Here is a 17,801-nt window from a genome sequence, read left to right on the forward strand (position 1 = left end):
CCTAAAAGTGAGGCCGCGTCCCACGTGCAGCAACTGGAGGGGTGTGCAACTACGACATGCAGCTATCTGCTGGGGCTTTGGGGAAAAATAAATAAATAAATAAAATTAAAAAAAAAAAAAAAGAGAGATCATTCCTTTTTGAGAAATGGGGAAACGGGTTCATAGAGATTAACGAGCTCAAAGTTAGTGTCAGAGCCAAGATTCAAATCCAGAACTTCTGACTAGTACTGGGCCAGGCACCCTGGGATTAGAAAGCTTCTCTGGATGAATAATAACCTAAATTACACGGAAACTGTATTGAAATCTGACCCTATAAATAGTCAGTTTTTGAACACTCACAAAACCAGATAACCTCCTCCAATTTAAAAAGCCGTTATTTTAATAAGTAACCATTTACCACAAACTGTTACAGAAGTTGAAACAGTACGTCATGAAATGTATAAACAATTTTTATTGAGATATTTCAGCTCCTTTTTTACCAGGTTAGTCAGTCTGTAAAGAGGTTAACAATTCCTGTAAGAAGAGAGACGTGAAGTTAGAGAACACGGACTACATTAAAACAAAGCAAAAACACGGAGAGGGCTGAGCTATGCAGAAGTTAGCAGAGATTACAGGGGGATGTAAATTTTAGGGGTGACTCCAACTAACCCTAATAACATCCCACCTCAAGGTAGGATTGAGCCCCCTGTGGAAGGCCACCAAAAGCTGAATTTCTTGATTACTATTTCATGCACGTGTCACTTTGGTTTGAACAACAAAAGACTGAACAGCGTCTAAAGACAAAAAAGTTACTGAGTATTCATTTGATACACATAATAGCATCACTCACCAATAACAAAAATATCTTGAGGTTAACACTGCCTACTTTTACCCAGCTAGGATTTTCCAGAAGGGGCGTTCTTTAACTGTTATCTCACAATCTGTTTTCCTCAAAGACACTTCCTAGGCATACCTGTTCATCATAGGCTTCATTGACAAAAGTCTCACTATTCATTAGATTCACTTCTTCTGGGTCATTTTCTTTATAGCAGTTCGAATTTCTTGATGATGTGGTACGGTTTCTAGAAATCAAAGAAGAAATCAAAAGAGTGGTTCATTGAGGTAGAAGCTGGGATTGGGCTATGGTTAGAAATGGCCAACTCCTCCCCTATCAAAAGTTATTGTTATGAGAACTATGCCCTGTTTTAATTCTCTTTAATAAAGCAAATGACCTAGAATGGGCAATACTTGAGTTAATTCTGATTTGTTTACAATTATGATTTACTAGGCATTCACTTAACTTCCGAAATGATGTATCTTCTCAACTGAGGGAAACTAGGTATTTGGAGTCAGTGAGAACTGAACCCAAGGAGAGGTAAGTGGCAATTGGACACAGGTGAGTTAGGAAAGAAGGTTAATGTAGTAGAAAGACCTGCGTGGACAACCAGAAGCCCAAGGGGAGCATCTCAGTTTATCTTAACATTAACCAGTTAGCTATTATTAACTAGTGTTACTTTAGGCAAAGACATATCATTTGTCCTGGCCTTTTCTTCAGTCTGTGATGTGAAACCTGGACAGAGATGTAACTTTTTCTGTAATGTCCCTTCACAATGTTTATCTAATCAATTTCTTCAGTTACTGTATCTTCCGACTCTAAAGCTTATTTTGTCATCATTCCTACTCTAAATCATCATTTTGTTATTCTCGTTTGTCTCTTGAATCCAATGACTCTCTTGCTCATAGACAAAACTTAATGCTTTTGCCTTAAATCTTTCCTGAGTTTATTTCACTTCTTTTTATGGGCTGAACTGTGTCCCCTCCAAATTCATATGTGGAAGTCTTATCCCTGCAGTACCTTAGAATGTGACCATAATTGGAGATGGGGTCTTTAAAGAGGTAATTATGTTAAAATGATATCATTAATTTGGGCACTAATCTGACTGGTGTCCTTATAAGAGATTAGGACACAGCCACGTACAGACGCAAGACCATGTGAAGATACAGGGGGTAGGCCGGCCCTGTGGCTTAGCAGTTAAGTGTGTTCGCTCTGCTACTGACGGCCCAGGTTCGGATCCCGGGCGCACACCGATGCACCACGTCTCCAGCCATGCTGAGGCCATGTCCCACATACAGCAACTAGAAGGATGTTCAACTATGACATACAACTATCTACTGGGGCTTTGGGGGGAAAAAAAGGAGGAGGATTGGCAATAGATGTTAGCTCAGAGCTGGTCTTCCTCAGCAAAAAAGAGGAGGATTAGCACGGATCTTAGCTCAGGGCTGATCTTCCTCACACACACACACAAAAAAAAGATACAGGGGGAAGTCTGCATCTTCAACTCAAGGAGAAACCAACCCTCAGCCTCAGAAGAAACCAGTGCTACTGACATATTGATTTCAGTCTCCAGCCTCCAGAACTATGAGAAAATAAATTTCTGTTGTTTACGACACTCAGTCTGTGGTATTTGTTATAGCAGCCCTAGCAAACTAATATACCTCGTAACAAATTTTTCCTCCAAACTATCATTGGCACTAACCCTGCCTCATTGGAAGGGAATCTTCTCACTTCATCCGAGATTGTGCCACTGACTACCGTTGAGGCAGATTTTACCTGCCCCTTACAATAATATTGTTTGCCCCAGGTCTCACTCAAAGAGATGGTTCCAATTATTATTTTTCCAGGTCATCTAACAGGTGAGGCTGCTTCATCACCTAAATCCTTCCTCAGAGGACAAATTTCTAGAGTGGACTCAGACCTCCAACCCCATTAATCTTAATCTTATTTTATAAGCCAACTTTGGAATAAAACTCTCCCATGAGGACGTTAATAGCTGCTCACCTTTTTAATTCATGTTCTCTTCTGAAATATACATATGCTGCCAGAGCTGCCAGAACAACTGATAAAGCAATGATTAAGCTGAGGGCGATGTAGCCAGGAGAAGGTCCATGCACTGCCTCTTCACAGAACTCTCCACCATATTCCATCAGACAGCTGCATTTTCTCAGCTCTCCTTCCATTGTACAGATTCCCCTCCCATTACAGAAATCGCTGCTACAGGGCCGATGTTTTGCCCTCTGTGAGTCCTGGGGCTGAACAGACTCCCCTCTTTCCTTGGTTTCTGAGGTCTTGCTTTCTCTAGCAGGAATCGGAGGGATCAGTGTTTTCCTGACAGGATAATTCATCCCTTCTGGATCCAGATAGCTAGCCTCGGTGGACTTGGTGGCCTGGAGAGGTTGAGCAGCTTTTGGAGTCAACATTTTTCCAGCCTCTGGCTTTTCAGGTGTTGGTGTTGAATGGGTTTTATCTGGATAGGTACCTACAAAAACAGTAGGTATGAGTTTGGCTGTATACACATATCTGTCAGTTAAGAACTACAGTCATGCACCACACAATGACGTTTCAGTCAACAATGAACCGCATATACGACAATGGTCCCATAAGATTAGTACCATATAACTGGGACTGTAGTAGGCTATACCATCTAGGTTTGTGTAAGTATATTCTATGATGTTCACACAAGGTTAAAATCACCTAACAACACATTTCCCAGAACGTATCCCCATCGTTAGGTGACACGTGATTGTATTTCAGAAGAATTCAGACTAAGAATTCTAGTGGACTTAACCAGATCAGTTTGAATTTATGAAATCATAATCACTACCATTACTCTTGGTCAAACAAAAAACTATTAAAAGCTTATATAGGGGCTGGCCCGGTGGTGTAGTGTTTAAGTTTGTACGCTCCGCTTTAGTGGCCCAAGGTTCATGGGTTTGGATCCCGGGCGCACACCTACACACCACTCATCAAACCATGCTGTGGCAGTGGCCCATATACAAAGTAGAGGAAGACTGGCACAGATGTTAGCCCAGGGACCATCTTTTCCAAGCAAAGAGGAGGATTAGCAACAGATATTATCTCAGAGCTAATCTTCCTCAGCAAAAAAAAAAAAAAAAAAAAGCTTACATAAAAAACTGCATATCTTAAGGTGCTTAAAATTTTTGGTCTCAGGACCAGTGTAGTCTATCACACCAATCTATTTTTAAATGATGGTATGCACAGTTTTAGCCAAGGTAATTTCCATCCATTACAAAAATGTTTGATTCTGTGGTAGATCTAAGGAGTAAATATCTAGACTAGAAAGATTTTTAAGATGTAAGTTTATCCATAAATATTTAAAATTTAAGTTCAAGTAAATGGTAGGTTTAGTGAGATATACAAGTTGCAAATATTGAACCAGATTTGGTGGCAGTGGTGGGAGGGGCACATATAAGACAGGGAGTAGGCAACAGGGTGCTTCTAACCAAAGAGGAACCCAAAAGTTAAGTTTGTGTTTAAGGCATTTCACGATATTCTCCATCATTATTGGCACAAGTATTCATCACGTGAACACTGAAGACCAAACTACCTGGAGGGAAGACTGCAGTCTTAGTGATAAAACTGCTTCTTCCCTTTGCCTGAAGCTGGTATAATAGGAGGGTTTCCACTCCTTGATGGTAAGGTATATCCAGAGGAAGCCACTCGAACTTTATACACCCAGTACCATCCCCCGCCCCTCAAAAAAGTCAGAGTGAAATCATTATTAAGGAGCAGAGCCAACTCTTGGGCCTACGTCATCAGGAATGGGAGAGCAAGTGAAAGTATGTTAGGTTTTTGGTTTAGTTTTAAAACAAAGTGGTGAAGGCAACTAATTTATCACTCATTGGCCCCCACCCCCCTTCCTTGAGTCACTGCAACACAGGGATTTCAACAAAACCACCTTCACTTGCTGGACCATAGAATCAACGCTGGGAATCAATATCCATTATCTTTCCTATTGATGATGAAGTCATTAGTGTTAATAACTGGTCTTCCAGCTAGTCAGGTTTTATGAAGATGAGAATTTAAATTGAGAAGTCAAGCAGGACTCTTCACTGTAAGATTCCTTTTCCAACTCTTTTTCTTTACTGGTTATGACCAGTTTCAATGCTGAGTTCTACAGCTTACATGACTTGGATATCAATGGAGCTGTAGATTTAGAATTAGAGGATGGTGGTTACAGCGGAATTAGATATTATGGTCACTCAGCTGGCTGGTCATGACAACACCTTTCTATGAAGGCACTCTTGGGCACAGTATTTCTATAATAACTATCTACAGCTAGCATTTAAGTACTAACATGACAGTGTTATGTACTAATATGACAGCTTTATACATATTCTCTGTATTCCTTAACTCTAGAAGGTAGAAAATGCTATTTCCATATTAGAAAGGGGGAACCAAGACAGGTCAAATAGTTTGCCCAACCTCCTTCCCCTGGGCTGTGCTCACTATGTGATCAATTTAAATTAAATGGATGCTCTTTCAGACAACATACAAACTATCTAGGCCTTTGGAACTATCATACTGCCAATTCTAAAATCAAATCAGAAGGCACATTAAGTTTCCACAAGGAGTCCACAAAATCTATATCTAATTGCCCATAGTTAGAATTTCACATTGTTTAGTTTAAAAAGTACACAGTGATAACGAGGTAACAATTTAGAGCATAAAAGCTTGAAGAATATTGCAGAACTAGATGTTACTAAAAGTAAATTATTCCTGGTGATGCATAGCGGGTCCTGGGTAGGAGTTACTCACAGCCCATTTCGTCAGATCCATCCAGACAGTCTGCACGACCATCACACACTTGCTCCATGGGAATGCATTTCTGACCATCCTTACAGGACTGTAATGGTGCAGAGCATCGGGCAGCTTCAAGACATTTGTTTGTGTCAGCCAAGTAGTATCCACCAGGACATTTACAAGTCCGTCCTTCAGGGTTTGGTAAACAAATATGGCTACATCCTCCATTGTCTTTTGAGCAGCTGTGACTACCTGTGGATCCCCCCAGTCCCCCAGCAAAAATGTTGATTTAGATTGTTTCAGAAAGGTCTTCTGCAAATTTTCTGCAAATAGACTATCAGAGTTACAGGCTCCAGATGTTTTCCCAGAGTAGATAGCTTTTCAGTTCAATTCCTTTTAGTCAACTAGGTATCAAGTGATTGGTCATTCCTCTTCATGGATAAGGATGGCTTTAGAAGCCTAGGAGTTCAGATACGGGACCAACTTAAGAAAAACTGAGATGAACTCCGGCTCATTCAAGACCCCACCGTGAGTTTTCTTCTCCCCTCACACCATGCATCCAACATCAGAACTATAAGGGCCTTAGAAATAAAGCTCTCTTTAGATGAAAACATGGAGGCTGTGGTCTCTATTAGTCTTCTGAGTCATAGATACAGAGAACAGATTGGTGGTTGCCAGAGGCAGAAGGTGAGGAGTGGGGGAAAAAAGTCTGATTAAGTCAGCCATGTATAGCTTCCCATAGTTCTCCAAGGCTTATATCTTAAGCTTTAACTTCTAGTGAGGTTTTACCTCTTGAGATATTCCAGGAATTGGGGAATAGGTATGTACGTAGTACAGATAAAATGTACTTTAAGGGTGAGAGGGACCCTCCTTCTGGTTCTCAGAACTAAGTCACAGATTATCATCACTTGGGTGACCATTTATCACACTGAGGAATTCTAAAAAGTTTCTCTCCACAGAGCCAAGACTCTAGGAGTTTAAGCCTGACTAACACCAGTTTATAAAGTTTCACTTTCAAAAACAAAGCAATGGAGCATTATTCCCTTAAGACTAATAAACTCGTCATACATGGTAGTTGTAGGTGTGGTTAATTACTTGAGCTCACATTGTTGGTGTTAATCTCAACTAGGAACAGATTTCATCTATTACTACTTTAACTAAACCCATCATCATCTTCCCCAAACATTCTGTTAGGCACTCCATTTGTGTCTATAAGAAAGGTGAGGAAAAACATCTGAGCACCCCCGAGTTGATATTTCAAGGATTAATTAACATCACAAGTAGACACGAGTGACAATAAGTAGAATGAAAACTAGTTCCACTTAGGAGCTAAAAGGGGATTTTGATTATACCACAGTTGTAATTCAGTCTACAGTAATAGAACTGAAAATAGAACCCAAGTATACCAAACCCCAGCCCAATATTTTTGCCACTATTGTGTCTCCTAGATAAGTAACAGGACTAGTTATCTACCAGAACCAGACTGTATATAACTGCATGAAGACAAGAGAGTTATGCAGGTCTATAGGAATTTGCCAAAGACATATTTTAATTAAATGGGAAACACAAAGATATTTCAAGGAGATATTGCAGGATGGAGTACCATCTTCATGGGGAAGTTCAGTAGACTTCAGTGTTGTCATAATCATCGCAATGCTGCTTACCCTGTTGATTAAGTGTACTATACACTTTTAAATCCACAATCTTCTGGTCTACCTGGAAACACCAGTTTTCTGAAAGTTCTGCCTTGCTGTACCAAACTTTAGTGATTTGGTCTGAAACAAAAGCCAGTGAACAGCTGTTAGCAAAAGTGAAATTGTACCTGAAGATAACTTCCTAGGCAAAGAACACCGCTCAGTGTGAAAACTGTAAACCATCTGCATAAACTCCAGTTGAATGACACGAGTTTTAAAGAAGAGACATATATTTTTCTTAATCTTGATTCTGGGAGGGAACTTCAAGATAAATAAAAAACAGATAGCCTTTCTCCAAAATAAAGTCAGAGGTCAGTTATGTTAAGTACATTCATATATGCCCAGATACATAAAGATAGAAAATTAGGATATGAGACACTTAAATGCAGCCCATGTAATTGATGGGTAATGATTTTAAGCATTGTTATAGAACAACATTTCTGAAAATGGCTTATCTGCAAAAGAGTCACCTGGGGATCTTAAAATAGATGGCAAAGGTCTCACCACATACCTAATAAATTAGCATCTCTGGGGTAGGATCTGACAACTTGTTTTTGTAATTCTGGTATGGCCAACCCAACTAGTCAGTGGACTGGCATTTGGAAATATAAAGAGATAGATATATTTTAAACAGCATTTTCCAGTTTTATCAAATCTAGACTCTAGCCAGAAAAAATATACTAGAACACTGTGGTTTACAACAATCTCTGTGAATGCTAGAAATACCCTGCAAGTATAGTATGCTCTGTAATTCACCCAGCACTTTCCTGTGTATTACAGTCACCTGAGACAGGTACTGTCCTCATTTTAGGTAAGGTATTACAGCTACTAACTGACAGGGTAATTATACCACCTCATTACAATACCTGGCCCAGTTCTCTCTGCACCATACCATGGTGTCCTCTAACACAGAGAGCCTCCTATGAAAGGCAGAATGGGATCAAGTGTATTCATATATAAAGAATAACCAAAAAAGTAAAAGCTCCCTCAAATCACAGAATCACTGTTACACATACATGTTAGATTAGCAAGTCACTTACCTATTCTTCCAAAAGAAACACGCTGACAAAGATGAATGCTAAGCAGTAGCAGATTTGCTTTAGATATCCAGGAGTAAATTCAGATCACAAAGATATTCAGATGTAGAATTAGGACCTACCATCATCAATTGTTGTCCAGAACATCATGCTTTGGCCGTACGTAAAGAGGTTAAGGCCCTGAATGCCTCTGCGGTCTACTCTGTATCTAGAGCCATCTTGTTGAATACTTTCTATGAGTCCTCTCCCTAGAGAGAGAGGGTCAGTTAATTTCACTTAGCCCAAACAGCTGTACTCCATCCTGTAGCTCTTTTTGTCCTGCCTCCCCTCCTAGAGGACACTGTCTGCCATGCATTCTTTAAAGGCCAGTTTTTCTTCATTCATTCTGCTCTAACAGTGATAACAAATATGCATGAGCAAATCTTTGTGTAAGTTTTCGATTTTATTCCTTCACAAAAGGGCAACTGCATAACTGAGGGCTATGATTTGTTACTCAGGTTGGGAAATGATTGTATTTGTTTGGAAGGTTATTCAAAAAATGTAAACTCAGACTTAAAAGCTATTTGAAGTTATGGCTGAAGACCAGACAGCAGAACGTCACTATTTGACTCTGGCCAAGGTCCCTCAGACTCACATTTAGGATGTACATAATCGCTTACCAGTATCAGCCCAGTACACTCGGGTCCCTGAATCCGAAAAGGTCAGGCCCACAGGGACCTGGGATTTCTGCCACAGCACCTTCCTCCTGCTGCCATCCATGGAGGCACATTCAATGCTGGAGCCACGCTTACCGTCATCCTGGGAACCCCGGTCCACAAAGCACATGATCGCGGCAGGCGGGTGGAGCACAACAGAGGTTGGGCCGTAAAGATTTTCGCTGAACAGGCCAGTGGAGTACTGGCCTTTTGGGGAAGCTACATTGATGTGAGGATTCTCACTGTCAATCCAATATATGTTTCCACTCAACCAGTCCACAGCAAGGTCGATCACTGTCCCTTCCACAGATATGATTTTCCTCCAAGAGAGCTTTCCAGATTCTTTGAGCCTCAGTAGTCTGATATCACCATTATTCAACTCTGAAAGGTAGAGAGCCTTTTCCTGGACAAGGTAGTCCATTGAGGCAAGCTGGTTCACATTGGTAAAGGGAAGTATCCTATGTACTGGTAAAGTTGCTTGTCCTAGTGTAGCTTCTAGATTTTTCAGATAAATCTATGGAAAAAAATTAGATAGATGGCACCAGTTGAGTCTAGTCTAATTCTTCATCTTGATTTTGCATTCATGTTAAGATACTCAAGTTCAGATTTCATATATTCTATCTTCTAAAAGCAGATAGCAGTTATTTCTCTCCCTTCCTGGAACTTCAAACACTTAAAATTCCTTGAATCCATGAGTTTTGAAGATTTACTCCTCTGTTAAAGGCCCTCCCCTTTATTTTGTAAATTTATTTTTACTGAGATACAATTGATATATAACACTGTGTAAGTTTAAGGTGTGTAATGTTGATTTGATACATTTATATATTAAGCGCCTTCTCCTTTAAATGAGACTCCACTATTAAGATCTTACTGAAACTGATCCATCTTCTACCCCAAAATGTGTTTTGTCATTTTAAAATGCCAAAGTTGACAAGTCCTCTGGATGGTAGAAGTTAGGAGTGACTTACTTGTTAGCAGCCTTTATCCTCCTACAATTTAAGGAAAGTTCCCTCGTAAAATGTACCTACCCCTCAGGCTAGAACCCAGCTGAGCTGCTTGTATTTGGAATTACTCTACATCATCAGCTAGCTACTTGGAGAACTAAACAAAGTTAAACACCCTCTCAGATCCCTAACCTCACTGTGTTCTGTACTAAGCATTTCTTAAGGGAATTTAAGTAGGCGTGGTCTTCATGTCATGGCTACTTTATTTTGATCATGCTAGCTCCCAGCACTCAGTGAATATTAAAATTTAAGTTGTATTTGATGAATATTCCAAGGGAAAGAGCCCCTCCTATTTAAAACTGTAATGGAGAATTCAAATTACTCAAAGTGTGAAATAGAATGTGGCCCAAGCACAGACAGGTGAGTAAGCCTGCGGAACAGTACCTGTATGATAACTGTGGGCAACACAAGGAAGAGAAATGTAGACTCCTCAAGTGGAAGACAGTTGATGCCATCATCTGCAAGCAGAAGTCCAACTGGGCAATGACAGCTCCCCTTGGATCGTGGGCTCAGAAGGCACAGATGAGAACATCCAGTGTCCAGACAAGGATTAGAAGACCTGGGCTGTAGCACATCGTGTATTATCTGGAAGAAAATGGCAAGATGTCACTATGCATTATTGAATCCTTATAAAACAGCAAATGAATAAATCTTGCTTTTTAATCATAGATGGATGTCACTACAGTTTGTACTTGGGAGCTCATACATGTAGCCTTCCCAGGGAGAATTAGGGAGATATTTTGAAGAGTACACTATAAACCTTGAGTCCATAAGGCTGTTCAAAACGCTTGATGAGGACAGCCCTGTTCTTGCCTGTCGTCTTCTTCATGCGCTGTACTGTTCTTGTCTTCATTTCAGACCAGAAGACTTCATCTTCAAACACAGCGACTGAAAAGGGGCTCTTGATTTGTGTTAGCTGCAACATCTAAAATGGTGATGGTGAGGTTTCTGGGATGAGTTTTATACAAGGCACATGACATTTCATACAAGCCTAATACCAAAAGAACACTTACGCTAATACCAGTACCATCTAGATTGGCAGAGCCAATACAGTGAAATTTGTCATCAGCCCAGAATATCTTCCAACTCAACTGGTCAAGAGCTATGCTAGTTGGCCAGCCAAGACCTTGATTGATGAGTATTTTTCTGTTGCTGCCATCCATTCCGGCTTGTTCTATTTGAGGTTCTCCTCCAATTTCAGACCAGTACATTAACCTATGTGGACAAAGTCAGCTTTAACATCAAGTATTACCTCACAGAAAATAACATCAATTCATTCCTTAAAACACTGACTTACAGCCCAATTATTTTTTCCTCAAATTTAAACTTGGTCTATTCCTTAAGCTTAATTTGTGAAGTAGTAAAAGAAGGTTCTCCTTGAAACTTTATGGTGATTGGTTCGTCATCATTCCGGGGTAAAACATCTATAATGACAGCTGTACAAGGAGCCTAAGAAATGCATTAGTCAGTCCCTAGCCTGGAAAATATCCAGGGGATCTGCCAATCTTTTCTGGGCCAGAAAGTAGGCTAGTTCCATGGGCAGAGTGTGCCTCAGATCTCACTCTTGGCCATAAGCCATTAGATGCATCAGAAACTACTGGCAATTTCCTGAGGACCATGTCAACAGATTCCTGGTTGAAGGTGTTGAGAAGGTGAGAAAAGCAGAGGGAAGGTATCCGATCTGGGTTACCTTTGGATCCCGAGTTCTGCTCTATCTTGTTCTTATATTTCATACCCACATGGCCATCCCAATGAGGGCTTAGCTCTGACAAGTAGGAAATTTTGTCTCTAACTTCCTGGCCCTTTGCAGAAAGAAAGGACTCTAGATAGAAGAACCCAGTTTCAACTCCAACACACAATTATTCCGCCCCTCACCACCAATCACATCATTGTAAATTAAACACTACACCTAGTTCCATCCTCCTTCCTCCTGCCATGTTAAAGCCATAAAAATTCTCCATTCAGAGGTAGATTTCATTATTTTAGCAAACGAAAGACTAGGTGGGCCACCAAGTGAGCACAATTACATCTCACTTGACTGAAATAAAGGACTTTTTCCAGAAGCTTCCAAAACTACTAAGTGTATCATTGACCCACATTCACCATAAGATCTAAAGTAAACTCAGATAAAGTTTCTATTCACTCGTTCTGTGTTGAGTGAACAGAACCAAAGTAGAACTAAGAAGAAATAATAAACTTAAAGGACTTGATCAGGCATTGTGACACCTGGACTTACCCATTTAGGGGATCTAAAGCCAAAGACCGTGGTTGATTCAAGTCATCATCTAGGACAACCGTGTGCTCAGATTTTCCTCTCCAAACAGCAGTCAACTGAATTGCCAAAATCCGGCCAGCTATCCCATCCACCCAGTAGAGATTCCTTCCAATCCAGTCAACCACTATACAGTCTGACTTTATCCCTGAAGAGAGGAAACCATTCCACATGTGTTCTTAGGCTCAATTAGAGGTTTGAGCTCACAGAGATCAGACTTGCTTGCCATGTTAATTCATTTTCCAACTTACATATGCATCTCCATCAGAGCAGTCTTCCCTAAAATGTTCCAAAGTACTATTTGTAGAGGAAGATGACCTTTACAAATAATGGCCACTGGCTGATAGTTTGGCGAACTCCCACGTCTATAGAGATGACAATGCATCTTTCCATTTCTATCCAAATAGCAAGCCTTAATCCCTTTTAGTTAAGGAGCTATAATTACACTAGTGTTTAGAATGTTAATAGCCACTCACTTTATTTTTCATGCTATGTGTACTTAGTAAAGGCAAGATGAAAGCCTACCCAGGGGACATACCTTTCACTACAGTCCCTTTCTTCTTTGTGTCCATGCTGATCCACTTAATACTTTCCGCACCAAGATCTGTCCAGAAGACTTTCTGCTCCACTAAGTCATAGTCGATAGAGAAAATAATCAGATTCTTGTCTGTAGCTGCCAGAATATCTTCTTTCAAGCTCCTCAGTCCATAGAGGAGCAGGTTAAACTGTACTGCCACAAGCAGGATTGGTTCAGTACCTGTCAAATAAGAACTGTTTTCAGCATGGCCCTAAGGAGTTTGAATGGTGAACCCCAGCGCTAGCGAAGGAATTAGAGGACAAAGTAGCTTTTACCTTCTCATTGCCAGGCCGGTGATACCAGCTAGCTGCTATCTAAGTAGTTCTTCCCTCAATGTAATGGTTAAGCTAATACCCATGGTTTGAAGATACTTAGAATAAAGGCATGATTAGCTTAAATTGAAAACCACATTTCTAATTAAATATTTGGAGGCAGGTGGGCAGAAGAGAAGTACTTGTCAGGACTTCAAACACTTATTCTCACTTCAGGTAAGGTGGACCCCTGGATGCAGAGGCCAGAGTTATAACAATGCCTTGTTAGTAGACACTATCAGACACAAACTCAGTCTGAAATATGAGGTATAAAAAGGGAGCTTCAGGAATGTGCTAGGCTTGTTCTGAAAACAGATAACGCAGGCAGGAGGTTTAAGACCTGAGAAAGAGAGATTTGCAATGGTATTCCTGGAAGATTTAGGACCTCAAAGCTGGTGACTCAGGGCTTAGGAGGTGTTCCTAGCTCCCGTTTACCTGCTGCTTTACAGGTGTGGCCGTCAGGCTCCAGCGAGTAGCCAGGACGACAGGTACAGCTGTAGGAGCCCTCGGTATTGACACAGGTCTGACTGCACGACCAACCACCCGACTTCTGGCACTCATCTACGTCCTTGCAGATTCGGCCACTGCTGCTCAGCTCAAAGCCCTGCTCACAAGCACATACCTGAAAGGGGTTGGAAAACATTAAGACTCTGAAGACAGTACAACACTGATAAAAAGGCCTCAACCTTGCTATAAAAAGCACATGGTGATACACTCAATTTCAGCAATTCAAACAGTTCTTAGAACCAATTTCATTGTGAATACAGTCACTCTCTCCAACTTATCAGCTCTGCCGCACACCTCACACCCTTGCCACCACCATGGGTTCCAAGTTAACAAGTGTCCAGTTCAGCCTGGGACACCTAGAACCCCAGCAGAATCAGTGCGTGAAGAGGCACATAGACTTGACTAAACTGGTTGTCTACCAATAGAGATGTTACTATGACCAGACATGAGAGCACAGTGTTCTTCTACTCGCCCATCAGAATCAAGTTCACTATGCTCAGCCAGGTAATAATGCTGGACTAGAGCACAGGCAGTCCTCAATTTAAGGGCAGGTTATATTCCAAATACTCATATGGAAGGGACTTCCATAGAACTTCTTGCTTGGCCCCAAGTGCCACCCAGAGCTCACAGCTGGGGTGGGAAGGACCACAATGGTAGAGTTTCTGGAGGTTGGGTGGTAGGGTTCCAGAAGACACGAGATAGGGCAGGAGTTAGACAGGACTCACCAAGAGCCCAGAAAGGCTCAGACACAGGGACATTGGTGATGGGTTAGGACATGACCCAGGTGAGACTTAGAACTTAAGGAGCAGATATGGACAGCCTGAAGGAGAAAGTTGTCCCCTTTCACTAAACCAAGTTTATTGCTGCTAGAGAACAGAAACTGAACCAACTCACAGGCCCGTGTGGGGACTGGTAGCAGGTGTGGGAACACTCTGCTTGGCTGCACACTGATGACGAGCACTTTCCACCTTCATCTGAGCCGTCGGCACAGTCCTCCTTCCCGTTGCACACCAGACTGAGGTTGAGGCAGGCAGAGGAGCGACACTGGAACTCAGAACTCGGGCACTTCTCTGGGGAGCCTGGAGAGGATGACTTGCTACTTTTATAGTCTACCTCCTCCAACATCCCTCCCACAGCAAGGCTTCCCTTGTGTTCAACGAAGACACCTCCATTCTGGTAGAGGAATGGATTTCAGGTCCTGTAGCATTTGCTTGCTGAGCTCATCTCTCAGGCCGAGAGGAAGCAAACAGCAGGTGCCTTTTTCAAGCCCTTGCCTTCTCCCTCAGTGACAGCCCCCTGCACTTACACCCAGCCTCGTCACTGCCGTCCCTGCAGTCACGCTGCCCATCACAGAGCCACGAGTCAGGCACGCACTGGCCTCCGCTGGCACAGGACCACTGCCTGGAGCCACACCGAAGCTCCTCAGGGTCACAGTCCTGAGGAGACAGTGAGTGGCTCCGTCAGCCAGTGACCCTGCATTCAGAGCCCAGGAAAGAGTTCTTGAAGAAAGGGGAAGGCTGGGTTACAAGACAACCCTCAAGTCCCTTCTGCAACGAAGCCAGATAGAGCCTACAAACTCAGAGGTGACCCGAATCAGGAGAAACCGTGTAGCTGGAGTTTAGGTGAGGAGTTCTAGGTGATACAAACCTGGGTGGGAAGTGGTAAGCAACGTCTTATTTTGTCAGACTGACCCATCAGGAAGTCTTGATTTCATTTAAGAAACACAAGCAAAAGAACCTGCCCTAGAAACTCTTCTCTAGAATCCCTCCTACCACTTCTAACGCACACTGAAGCATATTAAAAGTTACAGCATCTTTCGCACCTAATCTGACTTGGATGCTCAGATCTGGGGCAGGATGCACAAGAGGAAGGGAGGAGGACATCTGTGTACCTGCTACACCCGGAACATTTAGACACATTCTCAACCCCTCAGACACTACAAGGCGTATCTTGTACCCATTTTTCCAATGAAAAAGCAGAACCTTACGGAGTAAGTACTTTCTTAAGGTCAAATGCAAACAGTGGGATTCAAGCCCAGGCTGCATCTCAGACAATGTGTGAGCTGCAGTGTACTTCATGGTGACAGTTACCTGAACGTCTCTGAGTAGGACATTTAAGCCATGGTCATCAAGACCTAACACTTGCAAACCTCCTACAACAAAAGCCCCTTAAAAATTTGACTTTCAATAGGAGACTCTTAACACTCTGGACATTTTCACGTAGTTACAAGTGGCTTTCTGGGCAATAATTACAGGAGACTTCTCTGTTTTTGTGTTTTCCCAAGTTTTCTACAGGGAAGCATGTGTTACTGTTGTGATTAGACATCTACTTTATTTTTTGGAAACAAGAGTGGACTACCTTCTCATCGGTTCCATCTTTGCAGTCTAAGTCATGGTCACATATCCACTCTGCCAGCACACATTCTCCACTCCTCGGGCACTTCACCTCCCCTGAGGGGCACCGCAGGGGCCAGGCAGCAAGACAGCCTTCTTCATCCGAGTGGTCCAGGCAGTCACGGCTCCCATCACAACGCAGAGAGTAAGATATGCACTGGCCATTCCCACATCTAAATTCAGATGTGCTGCATTTTTCATGGACTGAAAAATAAAGCTTTAGGTAAGAACTCAGACAGATGTAGAAGGGACTTGATGGCAAATAAAATGGTTTGAAGACTCCCTGGTGTTCTGCTGTCACTTTGGAAACTCAGCCCCAGCAGGTATTAGGGCAGGAAGCTGGTTCAAGCAGAGTGTTAGGCCAGAAAAGTCCTACTAAGGTTGCCCAGAAAATCCTCTCTGTCCCAGAGAAGGAGGGCTGGGGAACAGGGATGGGAAGACATGTGGAAGGGCACCAGGATAGGCAGGGTAGTGGGATTCTCCTCTGGGACCTTATACCATCTATGAAAAGAGAAATTCTCCCACAATATCCAACATACTCTACAATTTATGTTCTTGGACTCAAGGCCTACACATAGAAGTTGCTTGACTTGGTTCAAAAAAAATGGATCAGGTCCTAGGCAAAAGTATAAATATGTATTGAAAAGTAAATTATACCTTGGGCTCCTCCCTACTTCTTTCCTGTATCTCTTTCCTCCTGATGTTCTTCTCATAAGCCCAGGTGAAGTCATATCCTCTGGCTACCCAGTCACCTCCACATCCAAATCTATCATGGTACCTCACCCAGCCTCCTGCTCTTCCCACTTCAAGTCTCCAAATTCTCTCTTCTACGCTATGCCCACAATGCAATGAAGGTCTTTGAAACAAGTCACTGGGAAGAATAAAAATAAAGTGTATAGCCCATAAAACTGAGGGGAAAGCAATGACACCTACACCCAAGATGGCCCATCACATGAGAAGACCTAGGACCAAAATTCAAATCTTTAAGAAGGTAGATTTGTGCTCAACAAGAAATACTCCTTTATTTTGGTAAGTAGACTGGTTTTCCACTAATGGAAATCGTGTCATGGAAAAGGTAAGGTGACAGCATGACCTCCAAGGAGCCTCTAATTCAGAAGCTTTCATCTCAGTCTGTTAACTCCGCAGTCACTATAGTCCATCCTCAGTATTTGTGGATTCAGGATTTGCACATTCACCTACTTGCTAAAATTTATTGGAAACCCCCAAAATCAGTATTCCCAGGCTTTCATGGTCATTTGCAGAGATATACAGAGCAGCAAAAATTTGAGTTGCCCGACACACACCTTTCCAGTTGAGGTTGAACAAGGCAATGTTCTGCCTTCTTGTTTCAGTTCTCATACTATAAACATGTGTCCTTTCTGCAGTCTATTTAGGACCATGCTTTTCACATTTTTGTACTTTTTCGTGATTTTGCTGTTTAAAACAGCCCCCAAGTGCAGTGCTGAAATGCTGTCTAGTGTTCCTAAGTGCAGGAAGTCTATGATGTGCCCCATGGAGAAAATACATGTGTTAGATAAGCTTTGTCCAGGCATGAGTTGCAGTGCTGCTGCCTGTAACTTCAATGTCAATGAGCCAACAATATACATTAAGTTGTCTTTAAACAGAAACAGACATAAAACAAGGTTATATATTGATTCACTGACAAAAATGTTGTGACCAGAGACTCACAGAAACCTCACTGTTTTTTCTCAAAGCAATGATTCAATATC

At 42.0% G+C, this 17,801-nt stretch overlaps 1 protein-coding gene across 4 annotated transcripts in view; it reads right to left on the reverse strand.

The window, feature by feature from the left end:
* Positions 1 to 369: 369 nt before the first annotated feature.
* Positions 370 to 17,801, reverse strand: part of LOC131393989 (prolow-density lipoprotein receptor-related protein 1-like) — a 41,828-nt gene continuing 24,396 nt past the window's right edge. The window contains exons 18-33 of one of the 4 annotated variants that reach the window (XM_058525129.1): positions 16,037 to 16,275; positions 14,985 to 15,114; positions 14,573 to 14,757; positions 13,607 to 13,793; positions 12,822 to 13,040; positions 12,248 to 12,431; positions 11,025 to 11,226; positions 10,772 to 10,936; positions 10,396 to 10,596; positions 8,972 to 9,521; positions 8,435 to 8,560; positions 7,246 to 7,356; positions 5,597 to 5,833; positions 2,819 to 3,296; positions 953 to 1,061; positions 370 to 513 (exon numbers count right to left, since the gene is read on the reverse strand). In XM_058525129.1, coding sequence (XP_058381112.1) covers positions 484 to 513; positions 953 to 1,061; positions 2,819 to 3,296; positions 5,597 to 5,833; positions 7,246 to 7,356; positions 8,435 to 8,560; positions 8,972 to 9,521; positions 10,396 to 10,596; positions 10,772 to 10,936; positions 11,025 to 11,226; positions 12,248 to 12,431; positions 12,822 to 13,040; positions 13,607 to 13,793; positions 14,573 to 14,757; positions 14,985 to 15,114; positions 16,037 to 16,275 — 3,353 coding nt within the window. In that variant the 3' untranslated portion in view covers positions 370 to 483. Of the gene's footprint in view, positions 1,062 to 2,818; positions 3,297 to 5,596; positions 5,834 to 7,245; positions 7,357 to 8,434; positions 8,561 to 8,971; positions 9,522 to 10,395; positions 10,597 to 10,771; positions 10,937 to 11,024; positions 11,227 to 12,247; positions 12,432 to 12,821; positions 13,041 to 13,606; positions 13,794 to 14,572; positions 14,758 to 14,984; positions 15,115 to 16,036; positions 16,276 to 17,801 lie in introns of all 4 variants that reach the window. The other 3 variants (XM_058525132.1, XM_058525128.1, XM_058525133.1) reach the window with 3 other exon arrangements.

This window comes from Diceros bicornis, chromosome 29 (genome assembly GCF_020826845.1).
Source record: "Diceros bicornis minor isolate mBicDic1 chromosome 29, mDicBic1.mat.cur, whole genome shotgun sequence".
Lineage (NCBI taxonomy): Eukaryota > Metazoa > Chordata > Mammalia > Perissodactyla > Rhinocerotidae > Diceros > Diceros bicornis.